This window comes from Perna viridis, chromosome 7 (assembly GCF_037379345.1).
Source record: "Perna viridis isolate PV_CMFRI_1.1 ecotype Kerala chromosome 7, ASM3737934v1, whole genome shotgun sequence".
In the NCBI taxonomy this organism is placed as follows: domain Eukaryota; kingdom Metazoa; phylum Mollusca; class Bivalvia; order Mytilida; family Mytilidae; genus Perna; species Perna viridis.
This window is the reverse complement of record NC_142451.1, coordinates 11,582,041-11,607,222: the sequence shown is the minus strand read 5'-3', so window position 1 is coordinate 11,607,222 and position 25,182 is coordinate 11,582,041. Positions and strand designations below refer to the sequence as shown.

The 25,182-nt window shown below is 32.8% G+C and overlaps 1 protein-coding gene across 7 annotated transcripts in view; it reads right to left on the bottom strand.

Annotated features, from left to right (window-relative positions):
* Positions 1-2,905: 2,905 nt before the first annotated feature.
* LOC148611334 (uncharacterized) overlaps positions 2,906-25,182 on the bottom strand; it is a 31,925-nt gene continuing 9,648 nt past the window's right edge. For 3 of the 7 annotated variants that reach the window (XM_088591781.1, XM_088591780.1, XM_088591786.1), the window contains exons 8-11: positions 21,641-24,603; positions 19,896-19,974; positions 4,229-4,345; positions 2,906-3,566 (exon numbers count right to left, since the gene is read on the bottom strand). In XM_088591781.1, the coding sequence (XP_088447907.1) occupies positions 24,576-24,603 (28 nt within the window). In that variant the 3' untranslated portion in view covers positions 2,906-3,566; positions 4,229-4,345; positions 19,896-19,974; positions 21,641-24,575. Of the gene's footprint in view, positions 3,567-4,228; positions 4,346-5,386; positions 5,500-19,895; positions 19,975-21,640; positions 24,604-25,182 lie in introns of all 7 variants that reach the window. The other 4 variants (XM_088591782.1, XM_088591787.1, XM_088591784.1 and 1 more) reach the window with 4 other exon arrangements.

Here is a 25,182-nt window from a genome sequence, read left to right as displayed (position 1 = left end):
TTTATAAGTTAAGTTGTATAACTTAATCTTAATCTTAAACTTAAGTGCAAATCAATTGCACTTGGAGATAAGTACCTACATTGAATCATAATACTAAGAAAACAATATAATAAATTATGAATTAACACATCATATGACATGACATAGCATTATAAAGATGTTCACTGCTCATGTCCAGTCATTTTTATGTCAGATTGTTGTACTCCTCTACCCATTTCATTGCATTGATATTTTTTACTTAGTGATCTCCACTTTTATTTTCATAATTTGATTAAACACATCTTAACATAATATTTCGACATTTTTTTATGAAATTCTTGTTATTTCTTCTGCGTATAAAGCCTTTTAAGACAAAACCTATGGAAAATCATGTGAAATTTTCCAAGGCTTATGTTTCAAAAAGAAGCACACTGACCCATCATTTTTTTTCTACATTCTAGCATAAAAAGATCTTAACAGATTTTACAACCCTCTAAAATCCTTATAATCTTTAAACACAGCAGTGAATATCCTTAAGGAAAACAAAACAAATAGATTTTTTTCTCAGATTAGCTCTAATGTTCTATGTAAGCTGTAGGTTCATGACCTTGTAAAAGGGATTACTGATAGTAATTTCTTATTAACGCATTAGGTTTACCATATGGCAATATTCCAAGTATTAAACAGGATCCAGCTTTTCAGAAGTACAAATACTCTTTCTGCAATTTAATTGTTGTAGACAAGCGATAAACTTATATTTTAAAAGTTTTCAAATTATCAAGTAAATGGAGCATTTTGGCACTTTTCAAGCTTTAAGACAAAGGAGGCACAACAGGAGAAGTTTTGTGCAGATGGGCTTCATTTAAACAGCCAGCTGTTATTACTCAGTGCTGTTTCGATTTGTTACCTTGGTAAACTATGCAAGACATATTAATAGTTTATTATAGCAAGACTTATTTGCCTAGCCAATTTCAATTTTAAGTGCAATCACTTTACTTTTGTTTTTATAACAAGTTTAAAATTAAAAGTCTTTTTGTTTTTTTTAAGTAAAAGTATATGATACTCCAATTATTAGTTAAGTAGGACAAATTGGTATAATGTAAAACAGATTTCTACCAAGAGAGCTCTATAAATCACTCACTAAGCCAGCTAGATTTGTGTTGAAATTGGAACTGGTCTATTAAGAATCAGTTACAGATTACACAGCCAACCTAAGATTTTTATTTCCATTTTGAGATAAGGTACATGAAGAGTTATCGTTCTTTATTTGCTTTGATAAAGTTGATGTTAGTTTGAGATTAATGTATTAAAAACACAGATTGCAAACTTTGCAATAAAATAAAACAAAATACTCCTACCCGTCTCTTTGAAATATATTTGTAGTTATTGATATATTAACTCAATCTAAAAAAGAGCCATTAAGCAAACAAAGACCATCCAGCTCTTGAATGGTATAAACTTGTCATTTACACCATTTACAATCTTCCCATTCCCAATTGTCCTTAAACCCACCCCGCCCCCATAGAAACCCCCCACCCTCATGAAATCCCAATTGCATATTTCTTATCAGTTATTTTATTTTTCAACATTTAAATTATCATTTGTAATTTCATATTAATGAATACTTTCCCGTTCAATTTCTCTTCCTTTCCATTCAAATTCTCCACCCCCCCCCCTATATAAATACCCATCCCCAATCCGCATTCTCCATTCATCCATATGCCATTAAATGGGAAATTTTCTGTATTCTTTCAATATTTGAAATCACAAAATAGATTTCCAATGTACGCATACAATTACTGAAATTCTGTACACTTTGTACATTTACAAAATGGCTGACGGTAAGCTACATACCTATTGTGAAATCCTGTAGCTCGATTATTATTATTTAAAAAAAAAATGTTCTTATTATAATAGCTTCTATCAAATTTGTCAATAAAAAACGCTGGTATTCTACATTCTTTATACTTTTTTTCGCTAAATCTACATAGCCATTTATAATTAAGGTATACATTTTTTTTAAGTATTCCTTCTTTTCCGTTCAATATGCACAATATCCACTCCCCATCCATATTCTCCATTCATTCATATACAATAAAATGGGAAGAATTTTCTGTACTCTATCAACATTTGAAATAACAAATCGATGTGGCTGAATGTACAATTAAGACAAAAAAAAAATAGATTTTATGATACCACAACGAGGTTGAATTACATAAATGCATCTCGCAGCTATGACGATGATTTTGGACATATTAATGTCTATAATATGCTTCTACCGAATTATTTCTCTTCCCAGCTTTCTATGTAGGAGATAACTTATAAAATTACAATATGTCCAAAATGTTCAATAAGTTCGATTAAACATTAAATGTAAGATTCCAGAATTTTTAATTATTGAAAAAATTGATAAAAGCTATCATAAATGGAAAACGCTTATATTCGGGCTGCAAGATTTCAGAACTGGTATGTAGCTTACTCTCAGCCATTTTGTACATGTACAAGGTGTACAGGATTTCTCTGAAGACAGTTAAATTGAATTATCATCCACCTGCAAGATATTTGAAGAATTGTGGTCCAAATCTAAGTTTATTAAAATGCTGTTTCGACGGGAGGAAAATATTGTATATGCCTATAATTTGAGCCTTCCTTCATTCCAATATATGTTCGATTGTATTAAGAATAATGTGTGTCGCAAATTAGACGATTTTTTGCTATAGTAGGCATTTCATGCTATTTCATGTCGGAAGAGTCAGTGCTTGACTATATTTTAGCTATGATTCCACCGTCAGAAAAGAAGTTATACTTAAAAGCAATCCATACCTTAATTAAAAAATGGCTATGTAGGTTTAGTGAAAAAAGGTATACACTTTAACCTTTGTTCAATAAACAAACTAACCCTTATTATTTAAAGCAAACTTCAATATCATTGAACAGTAATGTCTCTAATAAAACAATATGAAGTAAGTTAACAAACAAAGCCTTCTTGATGGCTTATAAAAAAACTATTTTGAACCCACAATTAGGTATTAATTAATAAATGCATCCCGCTATTAAGATTAGGATGTTGAATATTTCAATGTCAATATTATAATCATATCGAAGCATTTCCCTTCCCAGCTATCTAGGTAAGAGGTAACTTACATTATGTTAAAAATGTTCAATGATTTCTTTACAACATTATGAAAAAAAATCTTTTTACTTTGTTGATTAGAAAAAATGTCTTCTGAATACTTTAATCTGCAGAGTTCATTATTGTTTTTTTCCAAAACTGAAGTATTCTTTGTGATCAGAATTAAATTGGTAACAAACAAAACCAAATGTATATCTCAAATAATCAATATGATCATTGAACAGAAAACTTTCGTTTATACCTAGGCAAAATCCGTGTGTTGTTCACAACTGGTGCAATGTGTGCCATCTTTCTGCTGTCTTGTGGAATAATATAAATGGAGAATTTCTATCATTATCTGTCTATACGATACAACTATCTTTGTCGTTTAATCCATTATATTAAAGATCGGGAAGGACATTTTCCAGTCATTGAGAGGACGGCACACAAACAAATCCTATGATCATCGTGCATCCTAACATAAAATAAAATATGAAACAAACAGTGTCACACTTATTCACAATTGATCTTTGACGATATACACATATATATATATGAAATCCATATCTCTCAAACCTGTGCATTGGGGACAAAATCAGAATATTTAAAATTGCGTGTATGTATTTTAATGGTTTTAAATTGTACCAGAAAAAAAATGGATTGATATTCACATTGACGAATCTGAGTTTTGTGAATACATAATTGTCAGGACATGTAGTGTAGAATGTGTCGTGAAAAAGATATCACGCTTCGTAGAGACATTTATAATATCCCTGTTTACATTAACTGACATTTGTATGTAATGTGAAATTCGAATTATGATCTAACGATGCTAAAGTACATTATTGATTGTTTGATAAGAAGAAATGCTATATAGAAAAAAGCAGCCCTATTAGGGTATACAAGAACTTATGTTTTAGTGAATATTAGAAAGCAACGCCATTATGCAAATATTCTCTAGATTTCGCTCAGGACTTTAGGGAAACCTTTCCTAGAAATGTGCTAGAAACATAATTTTACAGCATATTTTAAATCAGGCCTTTATATAAAACAATAAGTATTCTTTTTTTTTAGGATATAAATATAAGTTTCTATTAGCCATTTGTCCTATCTATTCAACATTGTACTTCAATTTACCTGTTTTTTTAGCATAAAATGAAGTAGATAGCTATCCCAGTTGCTTCAGTTTCTTCATTTTCAATTCTTTTTTTTTTCAACAAATGTTCCAAATAGACAGTGTCATTTTCCTCGACTCTGCAAACAAAAAGAATTCTGTTTATGGAAGACAAATATATAATATAAATTTCATAATTTGTATTCAACAACACAAGACAGGGATTTTTGTTGAAAAAATTTATATTTTTCAAAATCAAATTCTAACCTAAAATGGGTCATTTAGGCATCGGCCCCCAAGATGAACTTTTTGAAAATTTTGATCTGATTTCGTTTTTCTAAATTCTCTTTCAAAAATTTACTTATATGAAATTTGATTTAAAAAAAAAACAGACAGTGATTTTCGTGCTGAGTAAGTGTTTCTATTTACAAATGATTTTCAAAATAAGACCAAAATATAAATTTAGGCTGAATAAAGCACCTCAGTGACCGTTTCGAAAAATGATAACATTCAATAGTGATTGAATTGATTAATTAATTCAGCAACGATGTTAGAATTGTAATACACAGATAGTGCTTTAATTGTAGAAGTAATCAATCATTTTTTTGTGAGCGATGTACATTGTTAAAAGGTCTTTATGTTTGGTTCAATGTACAGGAGATTTTTTTTTACTTATACTTGGCATTCATGACGTTAAATTTAAATTGTAATTCGATTAATTACAATTGCAAAATATATGTAATTCATTTAATTAAATGTCCGAACTCATGTAATGGCAATAATAATTTGACTGAAATATTATTCATATATTAAGTTTTAATCAATTATTATCAACCCTTATTGACAGTTTTTTTTTTTCGATCGAAAATAAGGTGATTTTTAACTCATACATCCTTCGATTTTACATACTCGTACGAAACAATTTATTCTTTCTATTGTGAATCTATTTTTGACGACCATACAGTTATGACATATTTCAGTCTGAAATGCGTAAATGTTCATCTTAAAAAGTCACTTTGAAATATGGCATTTTTCGCTAGATATAGAGGGCATTTTATCGATATAACTAATGTAGTAAGACAGCAAAAACAAATTTTATCTCATTGGATTTGCGATGCAATTAATGACAAGATGACGTCATTTAATAATTGTGAACAAACATTTGTTTAAAAACATTTTACCTCTATTCACAAGGCGTGATATAATGCAGACCGCAATCTTTCATGTCTATGAGATTTTATCCATGTGGTGACATGTCACTTCATTATAGAATTAAATAGTTACGCCTACAACTCTGAAATAGTTTTGTTCTTCATAGTCGTTTTATGGCATATTTATTTACATGGGTCAGATAGATAAAAGGCGCTTAACAATCTAAACCCCGTCTTGTTTGTACGCTTGTTCAAAAAAATCTAAGGACATTTTACAAAATATGAACCACATCCTTGTGTATCCTATCCATGAATAGATTTGTTTTTATCAATTAACGTGGATATTCGAGTCACACGATTGAAAGCAAATATTTAGAATTATGTATTTTCTACTTTATGTATCAAGTATTTGCAAACCCAAACTTCGACTAACTCAATTATATAGGATATTTTGTTTTAACTGACGCACATTATTTTCATTCAAGTTTGTATCATCAATTAAATGGTTAAATTGAGATACACTAAATATTTCAAATGTCTTCTTTTCTGTACATTAATTATATATTAATGACGCCTCCTTTTTTTATTGAAATGCCTAATACCTACAATTACTCCCCAACTTGTTAGGAGGGAGACATGCATTTTGGAGAAAAAAAATACAAACTAAATATTTTTACCGGTCATTATTTTTGCCATACAATCAACCATGTAAACGCGATATTGGCAACGTCTAAGGACCGGATGTGCAGATTTTTTTCTCCTAAACGAAGATTTTAGAGAATTAATGTGATAAAACTCAAGTTTTGGGATATTCCGACGAATAGGAGACATGGGAGCATGGACCAGGTGCACCGATAGGGTAAGCGGCCCCTGCTTTTCTAGAAACACCCGCCGAGTTGCTCATAAAAAGTCAAGTCCGGGGTAGACAAACGAGGAAAGGCAAACCATGACCCTTTGAATAAATCAGTTTTCATGGTGCTGATGGATACATCATAACAATCCACGAGTTCATGATGACGACCATAAAACTTCTGTAGTGATGACTTCAATCTTGTAGCAATATAACCCTGTTCCAGAAGCCTATTTGTCAGACTTTTAGCGCGATACAAAAAGTCTGCGTAGTTTCGGCAAGCTCTGGCATAGCGTATGAGTTGTGATATGAACACTCCATACACAGGAGCCGAAGGGATGTTGCCACAGATGAAAGGAAAGTTGACAATTCTGAATGAAAAGTAATCACATTTGTGGTAAAGTTTGGTCAATAATTTTCCTTTACCATCGATTTCGAAGTGTAGCTCAGGAAATTAGAGCTTTTCATAGAATTTTGATGGCAAGTCGAATGTTATTCTTGTAAATTAATTGATAATATACGTTTAATTTGCTCCTGGCATAATTACAAGCAATCACCATCTATACCCCCTACGTCACGTAAAGTCTACAACAATTCGTCAACGGAATCGAATTTTTTCTTAAGCCCATTAATTGCTTCTGCAACACTTGCTGCGGCTATCACTGATGGTTTGTGCATAATAAATCCCATTTCAGTAAATTGCATACGTAAATGAATTTTTGAGCATGTCTTGTCTCGCAAATTAACTGCAATTGTCATTAAATTCAAAAAATGATCAGAAAATCAGTAGGTGTAACGGATAACAATCCCCAGTTCAGTGTTCTCAAAACTGATGATTCCATTGCATACATGTCTTTCAGGGTGAAATAATTTCCTGCACATGAAATAAGTTTTTGTGGTTTTATTGGATCTGTTTTCCCTAGTTTTGATGCAACAAGTAATCCAACAGCCCCCAAAAGTTGCAGTTGTGTCCGATCAATATCTATCAATGACATGTACCTATCAATATAATTCACTGCTAGAAGTGCTACATTATCCGTTGATTCTTCTTCTTCACAAAATTCAATCATCCATTCGATTGTCAATTACGTACGTACGGTTTAATGTCTGTTTGAATAATTTGAAAATAGTTTTCTTTTGGACGATACCTGCCCTCTGTGGCAAACAAAGTTGTCAACACTTTTCTTCCGACAGATGCGATATTTCGTTGACATTGTACTGAACCGTTTGAAATTCAACGGATTTAAAGTTGGTGCATACAGGGTTATCTAATTCAGATTCATAACATTCTAAATCCATTTTCTACATTATAGTTTATAAAAATAACATCAATAAGTCTCGTCAGCTCACGAGGTGTGCCAGTTGCAAAACCAAAATAATCCAGCCCATATTTATAGTCTATTTCCAATATTTAGAATTATTATTGTGAACAATCAACAAATCAAGAGTGCATAAATGTACTCGTAAATATCGGATATTTCCTTGCTTTTATTATGATTATATCAAAACTTTCCTATCATTCTAGGTAAAGGTGAATCAAAATTAATTGTCCATCATAAGGTACTGTATAAAATGATTTAACAAATAAAATTTAATTGGTCAAAAAGCCACTTAAAAGCGCTTTAACAGAAATCGTTCGACGTTCTCAAGGCAGCTAGCAATATAATCAGGACGCTCTTAATTATGCAAATATGATTAGCCTTACAGCTATTATCATTAAAGTAAATCATAATGTGATCTTAAAGTCAATAAGAAGCAACACTGTTGGTCCATTTTTATCTTTTTCGTAACATATGGATGTTTATATCAAATCTCTTTTTATAAGTTTAAAACAAAGTGAGATGAGTATCAATTAATGTTTGAATTGATAGATTGAAAGGCCACAATTTTATCCATTTAAGATCTCTTGCAAAGTTCTATACCTCAACATTTTTATTACACATCACACCATTCCCTATCCCAGTTTTCTACATTGAAAAAGATTAAGTACATAAGCATAATGTACATTTCAAATTAATACAATAACAATATTTGAGTAGTCAACACACCTCAGAGAGAGCAAAACGCCCTAGAGAAAAAAAAAGAATTAAATATTGTTCACTGTAAAATATTATGTCATGAATACTATCTATGGATGTACCAGTATACAAAATGTCCCCTCCCCAGCAAGGTAAAGGAAACTGTACACATTAGATGTGATGTTTTCGGTGGGAAAGTGCTATTTCACATAGTATGACAATGTTATCAATAGTGTTCGAAATAGATGTGATGAGCATGTATGATTTAGGTACAAATGTATCAAATATAATGGGCATATATATTTATGTTGGAAAGTGCTGTTTGAAGAAGTTTGGCCATATATAATAGGAGTGCTGCTGGCGTCTTTTGTGATGGGCATGTACAATTTTGTGATGAAAAGGCTGTTTCAAGTAGTATGGCTATGTTCAGAGTACAGTCTATTTTAGATGTGAAGAGGGTATATGTTTGATTTGGAAAGTGATACTGCAAATAGTACGGCCATATGAAGAGTACAATTCACATCAGATGGTTTCTTTTCAGAAGAAATTACTAGTCTCAGTAGTAAGCCAAATTATGCCAACATTCCGTATTATATGTGATGACTTCGTACTTGCCATTTCAAGTAGTATGGTCATGTTAAGTGTACAGTACAATCAGATGTAATGAGCATGTTTGATTTTGGTAGGAAAGTGCTTTTTCAAGTGGTATGGCTATATTAATAGTAGGGTTTGAATAACATATGATGGATATGTATGATTTTGGTTAGGAATTGCACTTTGAAGTAGTATGGCAATAGTTATAGTACAGTCCGCGTCAAATAAGATGAACATGTATATTTTAAGTAGGAAAATGCTATGATAGGTATTATGGCTATGCTAAAAATACGGTACAAATTTGATGTGGTGAGTGTAAATGTTTTGGGTAGGAAAGCGCTAGTTCAAATAGTACCGATATATTTTGAGCACATACGAAAAAGATGGAATCAACAAGTACACTTTTTGTATGAAAACCCGTTCTTACGTTGCCACTCAAGGTTTAGAGTACATAAGGTATGGTTCGCTATATCAAGAGGACGATACAAATCAGATATAAGAACATGTATAAATATGTATGAATTTAGTAGGAAAGTACTATTTTAGCTACCTGCCCATGTCAGCAGTAGAAGTCAGAGAAAATGTAATGACTATGAATATTTTGGGGTAGGAAAGGGCTATTTCAAGTTCTTTGGCTATATTGAGAGAGAAGTCGGCAACTGATGCGAGAATCACATATGTGTTTGGTAGTTAAGTGCTATCTCAAGTGATTTGGCCATATGATGTGTACTGTCCACATCAGATGTGATTTTTTCGGTGGGAAAGTGCTATTTCACATAGTATGACAATGTTATCAATAGGGTTCGAAATAGATATGATGAGCATGTATGATTTAGGTACAAATGTATCAAATATAATGAGCATATATATTTATGTTGGAAAGTGCTGTTTGAAGAAGTTTGGCTATATATATTAGGAGTGCTGCTGGCGTCTTTTGTGATGGGCATGTACAATTTTGTGATGAAAATGCTGTTTCAAGTAGTATGGCTATGTTCAGAGTACAGTCTATTTCAGATGTGAAGAGGGTATATGTTTGATTTGGAAAGTGATACTGCAAGTAGTATGTCCATATGAAGAGTTCAATTCACATCAGATAGTTTCTTTTTAGAAGAAATTACTAGTCTCAGTAGTAAGCCAATTTATGCCATCACTCCGTATTATATGTGATGACTTCGTACTTGCCATTTCAAGTAGTATGGTCATGTTAAGTGTACAGTACAATCAGATGTAATGAGCATGTTTGATTTTGGTAGGAAAGTGCTTTTTCAAGTGGTATGGCTACATTAATAGTAGGGTTTGAATAACATATGATGGATATGTATGATTTTGGTTAGGAATTGCACTTTGAAGTAGTATGGCAATAGTTATAGCATAGTCCGCGTCAAATAAGATGAACATGTATATTTTGAGTAGGAAAATGCTATGATAGGTATTATGGCTATGCTAAAAATACGGTACAAATTTGATGTGGTGGGTGTAAATGTTTTGGGTAGGAAAGCGCTAGTTCAAATAGTACCGATATATTTTGAGCACATACGAAAAAGATGGAATCAACAAGTACACTTTTTGTATGAAAACCCGTTCTTACGTTGCCACTCAAGGTTTAGAGTACATAAGGTATGGTTCGCTATATCAAGAGGACGATACAAATCAGATATAAGAACATGTATAAATATGTATGAATTTAGTAGGAAAGTACTATTTTAGCTACCTGCCCATGTCAGCAGTAGAAGTCAGAGAAAATGTAATGACTATGAATATTTTGGGGTAGGAAAGGGCTATTTCAAGTTCTTTGGCTATATTGAGAGAGAAGTCGGCAACTGATGCGAGAATCACATATGTGTTTGGTAGTTAAGTGCTATCTCAAGTGATTTGGCCATATGATGTGTACTGTCCACATCAGATGTGATGTTTTCGGTGGGAAAGTGCTATTTCACATAGTATGACAATGTTATCAATAGGGTTCGAAATAGATATGATGAGCATGTATGATTTAGGTACAAATGTATCAAATATAATGAGCATATATATTTATGTTGGAAAGTGCTGTTTGAAGAAGTTTGGCTATATATATTAGGAGTGCTGCTGGCGTCTTTTGTGATGGGCATGTACAATTTTGTGATGAAAATGCTGTTTCAAGTAGTATGGCTATGTTCAGAGTACAGTCTATTTCAGATGTGAAGAGGGTATATGTTTGATTTGGAAAGTGATACTGCAAGTAGTATGTCCATACAAAGAGTTCAATTCACATCAGATAGTTTCTTTTTAGTAGAAACTACTAGTCTCAGTAGTAAGCCAATTTATGCCATCACTCCGTATTATATGTGATGACTTCGTACTTGCCATTTCAAGTAGTATGGTCATGTTAAGTGTACAGTACAATCAGATGTAATGAGCATGTTTGATTTTGGTAGGAAAGTGCTTTTTCAAGTGGTATGGCTACATTAATAGTAGGGTTTGAATAACATATGATGGATATGTATGATTTTGGTTAGGAATTGCACTTTGAAGTAGTATGGCAATAGTTATAGTATAGTCCGCGTCAAATAAGATGAACATGTATATTTTAAGTAGGAAAATGCTATGATAGGTATTATGGCTATGCTAAAAATACGGTACAAATTTGATGTGGTGGGTGTAAATGTTTTGGGCAGGAAAGCGCTAGTTCAAATAGTACCGATATATTTTGAGCACATACGAAAAAGATGGAATCAACAAGTACACTTTTTGTATGAAAACCCGTTCTTACGTTGCCACTCAAGGTTTAGAGTACATTAGGTATGGTTGGCTATATCAAGAGGACGATACAAATCAGATATAAGAACATGTATGAATATGTATGAATTTAGTAGGAAAGTACTATTTTTAGCTACATGCCCATGTCAGCAGTAGGAGTCGGAGAAAATGTAATGACTGAATATTTCGGGGTAGGAAAGTGCTATTCCTAGTTCGTTGGCTATATTGAGAGAGAAGTCGGCAACTGATGCGAGAATCACATATGTGTTTGGTAGTTAAGTGCTATCTCAAGTGATTTGGCCATATGATGTGTACTGTCCACATCAGATGTGATGTTTTCGGTGGGAAAGTGCTATTTCACATAGTATGACAATGTTATCAATAGGGTTCGAAATAGATATGATGAGCATGTATGATTTAGGTACAAATGTATCAAATATAATGAGCATATATATTTATGTTGGAAAGTGCTGTTTGAAGTAGTTTGGCTCTATGTATCAGGAGTGCTGCTGGCGTCTTTTGTGATGGGCATGTACAATTTTGTGATGAAAATGCTGTTTCAAGTAGTATGGCTATGTTCAGAGTACAGTCTATTTCAGATGTGAAGAGGGTATATGTTTGATTTGGAAAGTGATACTGCAAGTAGTATGTCCATATGAAGAGTTCAATTCACATCAGATAGTTTCTTTTTAGTAGAAATTACTAGTCTCAGTAGTAAGCCAATTTATGCCATCACTCCGTATTATATGTGATGACTTCGTACTTGCCATTTCAAGTAGTATGGTCATGTTAAGTGTACAGTACAATCAGATGTAATAGGCATGTTTGATTTTGGTAGGAAAGTGCTTTTTCAAGTGGTATGGCTACATTAATAGTAGGGTTTGAATAACATATGATGGATATGTATGATTTTGGTTAGGAATTGCACTTTGAAGTAGTATGGCAATAGTTATAGTACAGTCCGCCTCAAATAAGATGAACATGTATATTTTAAGTAGGAAAATGCTATGATAGGTATTATGGCTATGCTAAAAATACGGTACAAATTTGATGTGGTGAGTGTAAATGTTTTGGGCAGGAAAGCGCTAGTTCAAATAGTACCGATATATTTTGAGCACATACGAAAAAGATGGAATCAACAAGTACACTTTCGTATGAAAACCCGTTCTTACGTTGCCACTCAAGGTTTAGAGTACATTAGGTATGGTTGGCTATATCAAGAGGACGATACAAATCAGATATAAGAACATGTATGAATATGTATTAATTTAGTAGGAAAATACTATTTTTAGCTACATGTCCATGTCAGCAGTAGAAGTCGGAGAAAATGTAATGACTATGAATATTTTGGGGTAGGAAAGTGCCATTCCTAGTTCTTTGGCTATATTGAGAGAGAAGTCGGCAACTGATGCGAGAATCACATATGTGTTTGGTAGTTAAGTGCTATCTCAAGTGATTTGGCCATATGATGTGTACTGTCCACATCAGATGTGATGTTTTCGGTGGGAAAGTGCTATTTCACATAGTATGACAATGTTATCAATAGGGTTCGAAATAGATATGATGAGCATGTATGATTTAGGTACAAATGTATCAAATATAATGAGCATATATATTTATGTTGGAAAGTGCTGTTTGAAGTAGTTTGGCTCTATGTATCAGGAGTGCTGCTGGCGTCTTTTGTGATGGGCATGTACAATTTTGTGATGAAAATGCTGTTTCAAGTAGTATGGCTATGTTCAGAGTACAGTCTATTTCAGATGTGAAGAGGGTATATGTTTGATTTGGAAAGTGATACTGCAAGTAGTATGTCCATATGAAGAGTTCAATTCACATCAGATAGTTTCTTTTTAGTAGAAATTACTAGTCTCAGTAGTAAGCCAATTTATGCCATCACTCCGTATTATATGTGATGACTTCGTACTTGCCATTTCAAGTAGTATGGTCATGTTAAGTGTACAGTACAATCAGATGTAATGGGCATGTTTGATTTTGGTAGGAAAGTGCTTTTTCAAGTGGTATGGCTACATTAATAGTAGGGTTTGAATAACATATGATGGATATGTATGATTTTGGTTAGGAATTGCACTTTGAAGTAGTATGGCAATAGTTATAGTACAGTCCGCCTCAAATAAGATGAACATGTATATTTTAAGTAGGAAAATGCTATGATAGGTATTATGGCTATGCTAAAAATACGGTACAAATTTGATGTGGTGAGTGTAAATGTTTTGGGCAGGAAAGCGCTAGTTCAAATAGTACCGATATATTTTGAGCACATACGAAAAAGATGGAATCAACAAGTACACTTTCGTATGAAAACCCGTTCTTACGTTGCCACTCAAGGTTTAGAGTACATTAGGTATGGTTGGCTATATCAAGAGGACGATACAAATCAGATATAAGAACATGTATGAATATGTATTAATTTAGTAGGAAAGTACTATTTTTAGCTACATGTCCATGTCAGCAGTAGAAGTCGGAGAAAATGTAATGACTATGAATATTTTGGGGTAGGAAAGTGCCATTCCTAGTTCTTTGGCTATATTGAGAGAGAAGTCGGCAACTGATGCGAGAATCACATATGTGTTTGGTAGTTAAGTGCTATCTCAAGTGATTTGGCCATATGGTGTGTACTGTCCACATCAGATGTGATGTTTTCGGTGGGAAAGTGCTATTTCACATAGTATGACAATGTTATCAATAAGAGTTTATTTCAAGTGATATGGTCATGTTGAATCAGATCGGATCGAATAAACAGCTTTAAACAGGGTTATAACTTTCTTTTTTGAATTGTTAGGTCGTGTTAAGTGGATGTTCGAATTAGATTTTACGAGCATGAATAATTTGGGTAGGGAAGTACTACTCAAAGTAGTATAGCTATGTATAGAGTATATAATAAACATGTTGAATTGGATTAAATTAATATTTGAAGGAGAATGACTATGCTAAGAATGCGATTAGAATATGATGTGATGATATGGAAAGAAATGAGTTTTCAGTAGTATGTATGTGTTGAGCGATCGGTCATCATCAGATGTGATGTGATATTATGATTTTGGTAAGAAAGAGCTCTGTCAAGTAGTATGGCCATATTTAAAGTACAGCCCACATAAGATGAAATCAGGATGGATGTTTGAGTAGGAACGTGCTATTGTTATGTTAATAATACGGTATGAGCCTTATGTTTTGGGTTGAAAAGTGCTAGTTTACGGTAAAGCTATGATAAGAGAAGAGTTCAAATCAGTTTGATAAACATGAATGATTCTGAGTTAGAAAGCGCTGTTTCAAAGAGTGTTATCATGTCAGGAATATAGTTCACTTTACGTCAGATTTAATAATTATGCATGTTTTGAGTTTAAAAGTGCTATTGAAATATTTAGATTAAAGTTTTAATCTGATGCAATTATCATGTGTACAAAAACTTTATCTCACCAAGGAACGTGCTATTTAAAGTTGTTTGGCCATGTTAAGAGTAGGTTTTGAATCAGATGTAATAAGCAAGGATGCTTTTTGTAGGAAAGTGCTGCTTCAAGTAGTATGATCATGCTAAAAGTACGGTTAAAATCAGGTGATTGTTTGTGTAAACATGCTATATAATAAGGACGTGTAAAAAGTACAATACGCGACAGATGTGATAAGCATGTACATTAGGGGGTAGAAAGTTGCTTTGTCAATTAGTGTCGCTACATCAAGAGTATAGTCTGCATCAAACTTGATGAGCATATATGTTTTGGGTCGGATAGTTTTTGTTTAAGTGAAATTAACATGTTTAAAGTAATATTCGAATAAAATTACATGAGCAGGAATAATTATGCGTATGAAACTGTTATTTAAAACGTAAGGCCATGTTAACAGTACCATATGCAATAATCATGCACATTAAGGGTATGGAATTGCTTTCCAAATAGAGTGACCATTTTAAGAGTAGCGTTTGAATCGGATCTGATGTAGGAAGGTCATATTTAAAGTATCAAATATGGTGAGCATGTATAATTTAGGTAGAAAAGCGACGTTCGTAAGTAGATTGGCCAAATTCAGAGTACATTCAATCAGATGTGATGAGCATTCATTTATTTGGTAGGAAAACGTATTTGCACATAATGTTGCCATATACCGTCATTATCAATTACCATTTATAATTTTGGGTAGGAAGTGCTATTTCACGCGAAATGGCCATGTTTATAGTAGGTTTCCAATAAGATGCGATGAACGAATATTACTTGGGCAGGAAAGTATTATGAACATTTCAGAAGTACTATCTGTAGCAGTTATGATGAAAATGTATGTTTTGGATAGGCAATTTTTTTTCAAGTAGCATTGAATGTTGCGGATACAAACCGCCTCTGATCAAAAAAGCATGTTTGTTTTCAGTGGTATTATGTTGTTTTTTTTTCATGTGGTATATGTATTTCATTGTAAAGAAAAAGGTTTTCAACATATGTCATAAGAATGCACGTTATTATGGTCATGTTAATTGTACGGTTTACAACAGCTGTGATGTTTTGGGTAAAAAGCGCCTTTCCATGGTAAGAGCACGGTACAAATCGAGTGTGAAGAGCATGTATGATAGGTAAACGGTACTTCATGAAGTATAGCTATCTTAAGATTGATTGATTGATTGATATATTTAATGTTGGAGTCTAACTACTGAGCAGCGACATTTTAGGTATATCCAGGCGATGAACATGAAATGAAGAATGGGACGGGACACAAGGATGATAGAGTCGGCAAAGTTTGATAGCCCCTGGAAATAGGGAGAGGAGGGTAGGGTTGGGCAATTCATCCTCCTGTGGCGGAGCGCAATAGTTCCTACTCCGATAGAATACCATAGAAGGGTTCTTTAACATGCGAGGAACAAGGCATTTTTTCAAACACGTTGCACCACTATGGTTTGTGGCCAGGTTTTCCGTATTATTGCCTGACGACTCCAGCATGTGGCATGCCTAGGGTACACCATTCCATCATTCGGGCACCACTTTAGACTTCATACAATTATGCCTCTTGAACAAAGGTATGTTGCTAACAAAATACTCCAATGTCAGATTATTTAAAAGTAAACATTTAATAGTATAAAGATGCTAACAATGTTCCGCGTTAGTGATCATAACTTGGAACTGGAACATGGTAGATATAAAAATATACACCGTTAAAAGAGAAGTTGACAAATATGCAAAGTTTTAAATGAGTTTTCAATTGCAAAATAAATGAGGGGTTAAGGGCAAATTAAAAAAAAAGTTTTGTCAGATAAATTCCCAGATTTTCGCCAACTTGACTCTTTTGATAAACCTATTCTTATTCTAAATTAAGATATGGGTGAATTACCCATTGTTGTAGATTTAATGAAGCAGTCTTTAGAAGTGTGAAAATGAGGTCCACATTGGTTAAGTGCATACGTATTTAATCATTTTTTATTTCATTTCTATGTTTCAATAGCTTAATATGATATAGTGTTTCTTTTTATATTGTATTTGTTTCTTTACTTATCCCATAAGGGGTCAATAAAAATATTATAAATATTAACTAAATCAATAAAATGATGACTAAAACATACATTTTATTCAGTTATATGAAACGCTCTTTTGTAGAAATTCTTTTGAATTCTGAACAAGTTTAATCTAATATTGGTCTGAATTGAAACTTGTAACATTAATATCACAGTGCAAGGCAAAATAAACTTCACTCCCCATAGTGCTTATTACCAGATACCCTCTTTTGTAACGTACTAGGTGTTTTACTAGTTTACAATTTGACCTTGATATGAATGATGAGTGATTTCATATCATTGCAAGCCTCGTTATTTTTATTTTTGGAAGGAAATGGCTGTCAATCAACATTTAAGCTTTGCATTTCAGTTCAACAATGAACGTATGTGTTTGATTTACTACAACCCTAAATAATAGTTGACTGGTGTGTCGTAATTCATAGTTGTAGGTAGAATTTTACTATCTCGTTACTACCAATACATTTGAGTTCAAAATTTGTCATTCATTCAATTGCTTGCTTTACTTGAGACTGTTAATCAAAACTTCTTATCTATTGCTTAGACATGAAAATCAGTTCAATATTTGGTCTAGTACACAAGTTACAGAAAAAATCATTTCGTAAAAAGGTTAACTGTTATTGACTCTTGAAACGCACACGAGGGCCGATTGCAGTGTAAGTTTTATAATTCAACAAGGACATCATAATTTGCAAGTATACTTGCAATCTTGGTCGGCCGAAGATTTAAACAAAACAGGCATAACGACATGTATATGCAAATGGTGTTTCAAAATGTGAAAACAAATACTATGTGTGTTAACAACAAGCGGGTTACGCAGGGTCTTGTACAAAACTTTGTATTGTACACTCAAGAAAACTACAATTTAATATTCATTGCAGGATGTTGCTACGATCAAATTTAAAATAAAAGGCAGGATTGAAATTATCAGACAATAAAAAGTCATAACAGTCATAAAATAAAGAAAGGCAGGACTGATTATTGTTAATATATATTTTTGCCTATATTTAAAAATTTATTCATTTAAGAGTCAACTTAACATGTAAGGTTGACTGTACGATTCATGAAAAATGGTATAATTTCCGTGTGCGAAATGTAATTTAGTAATCTGGTGAGAAGTATACGAAATATCGCATATTGTTCAAAAGTTTTACAATATTGTTTGATGTCAATGATTTGAACCGTTTCGTCTAACAACCACTTTCACATTGAAACAAAACATTTATTTTTATAGTTAAAGTAAAATCAAAATCAAGGCAGATATGATATATTGAAAATGTAAATATAAACAAGCTTAATATCACCTCTGTTTTGTCCCTGATGTTGGGTTAATAAAAAGTAACACGGATGGTTCGATTGATCGTAGCACAGTTCGTATGCTTGTACTACCTTATACAAAGATACATGTATTAAGATCCTTCAAAACATCATTAATAATTCTCTTAATGTTAGTGGTGCGTTTTGTTATATTAAATTGCATGATTTTATACTAAAACAAGCCGTCTGATATCTCACAAGCTGTCTTTGTCAATGGCACTTGTACATAGCTTTTTAGCAGATCGAATGCACTGACAAAATGTGCAATACCAATACTATCAGTGTGGTCGTCGTTTATAGGGAACGGATATGAGTTAAACTTTGAAAGAAAGTTAACCTCACAAAACACCCTAAAAATGCAAACGGTCTTTTAGGTTTAGGGAGCTTCATTCACTGGTACTTGGCCCAATAATGTATTTTTATAGCATATATTAAATCTCTATTCTCACGACTTCCAGCTATAAAGAACAGCCAGTATAATGTTGCTGTTTTATAAAAACAACATCAACATTAAGACAAGCAGCTATCTTAACAAAATCTGGCACACATGCATGTTTAAAAATTTCAAAGGTGGGTCTCATTCAAAATTGTAACACTTATAGTGCAGATGAGCTTTGCTATGTGCAAAAAAATAATTTCAAGTATCTAATCCAAATATGGTCTGTTGGGGAGCGTTCAGTCATCTGTCATCAGTAATTACATTAAGGTTGTATTTACAGAGACCAGTTATTCATTCCTTAAATTATAGTGTAGACATGTTGTGATTAGAATGACAAGTGAAATGTCATCAAATACTTCAGCAAGTTTGTTTTTATGTGATGTTTTTTACAGGCAGGGTGTTAAATGTTAAATTCTAACCCATTGATTTCTGATTATATCAATGGAATACCACATAGTTAGTTTTTTAGTAAATGTCAAAAAGTTCAGTCAACAAGCGAAAAATTACGATTTCAATCATTTAAATAAAACGTTACAAATTCCATGATTAAAAATTTCATTGAAAATGTTAATATCCATCGAGTCCAATGTACTATTCAACACTTAATTCAAGGTACAAATGTATGTATATAAGTCTAGTATTTAAAGAATTAAAGCACTTTTATAAAATAGCTCCCCCCCCCCTCCCAAAAAAAAACAAAAAAAAAAAAAACACTGATGAGTCGATTAAATTAATTTGAGTGTAAGAAATCCAGCATTTAAGTACAAAGTCAAAAATGTTCTAAAAATACTACGAAAGTTCTGGACCAATTTACATCATTGTAATGCATCATTAAAGAGTCGCGAAAAACAGTACTTGTTTGGTTATAAAGTCTAGAAAAAATCATTTATTAAAATAATATATTTACAATATTACTATTTTTGTATTTAGCAATAATAATCAAACAAGTATAATAGTAGCTAAAACATATTCACCTTGAATGTAATAAACATATATAGCATTCTAACACCCCCTAAATACAAATCAAAATGCTATAAAGCTTATAATATTGTAAAACATTCTTTTTCAATATTAATTTCTACCTAAAATATGGAATTGGTTGGTTTAGAAGATCTGGCCTCTCCTTGCACAGGACAGCTCCAACATAAACGTCGCTTGCGTCTACAAAAAGTATGAAAACATTTTCTTAATCTGGAGATATTAAGACCGGAAAACTAGTCAACAGTGATTTTATATTTTCAACAGTTATCTGGCATTTGCCATTCGACCGAAAGATGGGATTCTCACTAAAACTAAGAAGTTGTGTTAAATGTTCAACGGCAGTAGCAAAATTAGAAAACAAATTTCTATAGAAATCAAACATGACCATATACCTCATTATTTGCGTTGGAGTAACGAACTGAACAATTGCTTCAACTTTAGCAATAAGGGTTAGACATGTTCTTGACATCTGCACCATGAAAACTGATTTATTCAACGGGTCATAGTTTTCCTTCCCTCGTTTGTCCCGGACTTGGCTTTTTATGAGCAAGTAGGCAGGTGTTTCTAGAAAAGCAGAGGACGCTTACCCTACCGGTGCACCTGGTCCATGCTCCCAGTTTTTAGTGGAGTCCGAGTTGCTCATTTGCTTTTGTTACTTTACTTTGTATGTATGATTTTAGTTACTTTATGTTCTTTGTTGTGTATGTCTGTTTTCCATGTCGGGTCTTTGTCCCTGCATTATATTATTTTGATTACCGCTATAACCTTGGTTCCCTTGATTAATCCTTGACCTATAGTATGCATTAAGTAGTCAACTGTTGATTTTCAAACTTCGAGATTAACAGTGAGATTAGCAGTTGATAACTTATCAGAAGTTCCCTCTAAATATTTGATGGGATCAGACCACCTATAACCACACATAATTAATCATCAACATACATGGTAAACAAACTTACACACTGTGCATCAAACAGTCACATGTGACGTGCTATTAGTTTCTAATATTTCCAACAGTCCAATGACCATAAAAGGGACGACAAAAGATTTTCTCAAACTAGTCAAAAAGGAAAGATAATAGTTGACCGACGAAGAACATAACATAGTTTTATCAGATGCTCTTGTTTCCGTTAAAAAGGTGATTTATTGTCATTAAACAGTCCTAGTTTATACATCGCATCTTCCCATAAGAACCTGAGATAAAGAATACTACCGACACTGTTGATTCGGCCTTATATCTTGACTTACACGTACAAATCGATGGTAAAGGAAACTGTTGACAAAGAATACGACAAACGCGATGACTTTTCTTTCCGTATTGTCAACTTTCTTTTCAATTTCAAACTTTCTTTGCAACATTTCTTCAGTATTTGCGTATAAAGTTCACAAATCACAAATCATAAGTCAGAGCTTGCCGTTCCTACACAGACTTTTTGTATCACTCTATAATTCTTACAGTTAGACTTTTGGAACATGGTTACTGATGCTTCCAGATTGAAATCATCACAACAAAGTACATGGTCATCATCAGGTATTCGTGGATAGTTACTGTGTTATCTGCACCATAATAACCTATTTGTTGAACGTCTATTTTTTCTTTTTTTTCGTCGACCTCGGACTTGACTTTTTATGAGCAACCAAGTTGGTGTTTCTAGAAAAGCAGAGGATGCCCACCCTACCAGTACACCTGGTCAATGCTCACAGTTTTAATTGTAATCGATAACATTCTTTTGATTTCCGCTGGAATCCTGGTTCAGTTGATTTCTCTTTCTATGCATTTAAACAGTAGAAACCGTATTTCAATTGATTACAGAAGAGCTCACTGAATGTGTATTAATCTGATACTTACAATGTTTTATACTAGCAGTTACTCAACCTTATGAAACCATAATTCAACTCAAAAAAGTATAATTTGAGGATTTCTTCCGTCAAAATCCTGAAAAAAAAATTCGATATCTATATAATGCCATTCTATTCCAGAATTTATTGAAAGCGAAATTCATAATCATTCCGGTATAAGGTTTAGCACTGTGTTAACAAGATGAGTTTATGTTTAATATCTAGCTAAGAATGACATACAGTAAAAAGAAACAATGATTAACCCGAAATGACTGAAAGGTAAGATAAATATGCAGTGACAAAGTACTTTTTGTTGATAACAACACCTTGATTCTGCACATTTAGAGCAAGTACATGTTTTTATATCAGTTTCTCCCAAAAAGGTATAGTGTGAATGCAACATTTTTTTTTCAAAAGCACTAAACAATAATTTATTTACTACCCGTCATATGCTATCTTGAAATACAAATAAGGAATGTCGGATAACTTTTATAAAATAATGTATACAGAGGAAGATGTTTACAAAATGCTGGAATTTTTAATCGACAACATATTTGTCCAGTGTGGTGGACGTGTTTTTCAACAAACAGTCGGCATTCCAATGGGAACAAATTATGCTCCTTTTCTTGCTGACCTATTCCGTCAATCTTATGAGGCTGTCTGTATAGCTGATCTGATCAGAAAGAAAGAATATCGTTTGGCTAGATCCTTCAATCTCAGTTTCCACTATATAGATGACGTATTATCTTTAAACAATCCTAATTTCGGGGATTTGATACATCGCATCTACCCAAAAGTACTTGAGATAAAGGATACTACAAACACTGTGAAGTCAGCCTCATATCTTGACCTACACATAGAAATCGATGATAAAGGAAAACTATTGACCAAACTTTACGACAAACGTGATGACATTTCGTTCAGAATTGTCAACTTTCCTTTCATCTGTGGCAACATCCCTTCGGCTCCTGTGTATGGAGTGTTCAAATCTCAATTCATACGTTATGCCAGAGCTTGCCGAAACTACGCAGACTTTTTGTTTCGCGCTAGAACTCTAACAAATAGGCTTCTGGTACAGGGTTATGTTGCTACAAGATTGAAGTTATCACTACAGAAGTTTTATGGTCGTCATCATGAACTCGTGAATCGTTATGGTGTATCCATCAGCACCAGGAGAACTAATTTGTTTGACGGGTCATAGGCTTCTTTTCCTCGTCCGTCTACCCCGGACTTGACTTTTTATGAGCAACTCGGCGGGTGTTTCTAGAAAAGCTACTCTACCGGTGCACCTGGTCCATGCTCCCAGTTTTTAGTGGAGTCCGAGTTCCTCATTTACTTTTGTAACTTTGTATGTATGATTTTAGTTTCTTTATGTTCTTTGTTGTGTATGTCTGTTTTCCATGTCTGGTCTTTGTCCCTGGATTAAATTCTTTTGATTACCGCTATTACCTTGGTTCCCTTGTATACTCTTTCATAACGAATCGTTGGCTTTAGTAGAAAACAAAGAAAATAAAAAGTCAAAGAATTGTCCCTAACTCTTAGTAATAACACTTTCAAATAAACTCATATTTGCCCATGAAGAAAACATCTTTTTCGTTTTCTTATAAACTTACCATTATATAATGATATTATTACATCCAGTGCAAAACATTTTATACATATATGTTGGCGATTCAGAACATCTCAAACTGTCATGAATATGCCTATTTTCTGTTCAATAACACATCAGAATAAAGGGCTTTGTAGTTGATTTCTGCTGTAGTGCAAAGGACGGATACTTACGTTTTAACACAAGGGTTGTTGAAATTTTAATGCTTATCTTTGTTTCGCCCAAAAGAGTCTATTTTGAAGAAAGATTTCGCCCAAGTCCTTAAAAAGATACTGGATATTCATATCATGCCTTCGCTTTCCGATTATGTTTTGAAAGAAATTATTGTATACACTGATAGAACTACCCGCTGTAAAATGATTTTTTTTACCTTAATAATATGGTAACGAAAGATGATTCTCCCTATGACATGATTTAAATTTAAAGTAAATACATGTATGCAATTAACCTTACGAAACTATGTTTCGCACAAAAGAGCACAGTTTTTGAGTATTTGTTTCGTCCAAGTCTTGAGAAAAAATACAGGATATTTATATAATGCCGTTGTATTTAAGAATTTACTCAAATGAAAAATATACTAATTCTGATATAAAGTTGAGCATTGCATTAAAAAATGAGTTTGTGTTTAATATCTAGCTAAGAATGAAATACAGTAGAAAGAGTCAATAATTAACACTAAAATGGTTGAAAAGTAAGATAAATATGCTGTGACAAAATAGTTTTTGTTTACAACATCCAGATTCTGTACATATAAAGCAAGTCCATGTTTTTTTTTTAATTCAGTTTCTCTAAGAAAAAGGTATAGTGTGACTACAACATTTTATTTGAAAAACAAAAAAAAACAAAAAACAAAAAACAAAAAACAAAAAACAAAAAAAAACAAAACAAAAAAACACTAAACAGTGATTTAGTTCCTACCCGTCATATGCTATCTTGAAGTACAAATTGAGAATGTCAGATATTTTTTATAAAAAAGTGTTTTCATTACGAATCCAAAGCTTTAATAAAAAACAAAAAGAAAATAAATAGTGGAAGAATTGTCCCTAACTCTTAGAAACTACTCTATCAAAGTAACTCATATTTGCCAATGTAAAAACAGTTTTTTCGTTCTCGTATAAATTTACCATTATATAATGATGTTATTACATACAGTGCAAAAATTTTTATGCATATATGTTGGCAATTCAGAACATCTCAAACTGTCATGAACACATAAGAATTCCTTAATAAAGTGATTTGCAGTTAATTTCTGCTGTAGTGTAAAAGACGGATACTTACGTTTTAATACAAGGGTTGTTGAAGTTTTCATGCTCATCTTTGTTTCGCCCAAAAGAGTCTATTTTGAGGAAGATTTCGCCCAAGTCCTTAAAAAATGCTGGATATTCATATCATGCCTTGGCTTTGCCATACTTGTTTTGAGAGAAATTATCGTTTACAACGATAGAGCTGCCCGTTGTAAAATGATTTTGTTACCTTAATAATACGGTAACGAACGATGATAAGATTAAAATTTAAAGTAAATACATGTATGCAATTAACCTTCGAAACTATGTTTCGCCCAAAAGTGCACAGTTTGAGTATTTGTTTCGCCCAAGTCCGGAAAAAATGCTGGATATTCATATCATGCCTTGCCTTAGCCATACTTGTTTTGAGAGAAATTATCGTTTACAACGATAGAGCTGCCCGTTGTAAAATGATTTTGTTACCTTAATAATACGGTAACGAAAGATGATATGATTAAAATTTAAAGTAAATACATGTATGCAATTAACCTTCGAAACTATGTTTCGCCCAAAAGTGCACAGTTTGAGTATTTGTTTCGCCCAAGTCCGGAGAAAAAATACAGGATATTCATATCATGCCTTCGCTATCCGATACCTGTTTTGAGAGAAATTTTGTATACACTGATAGAGCTGCCCGCTGTAAAATGATTTTTTTTACCT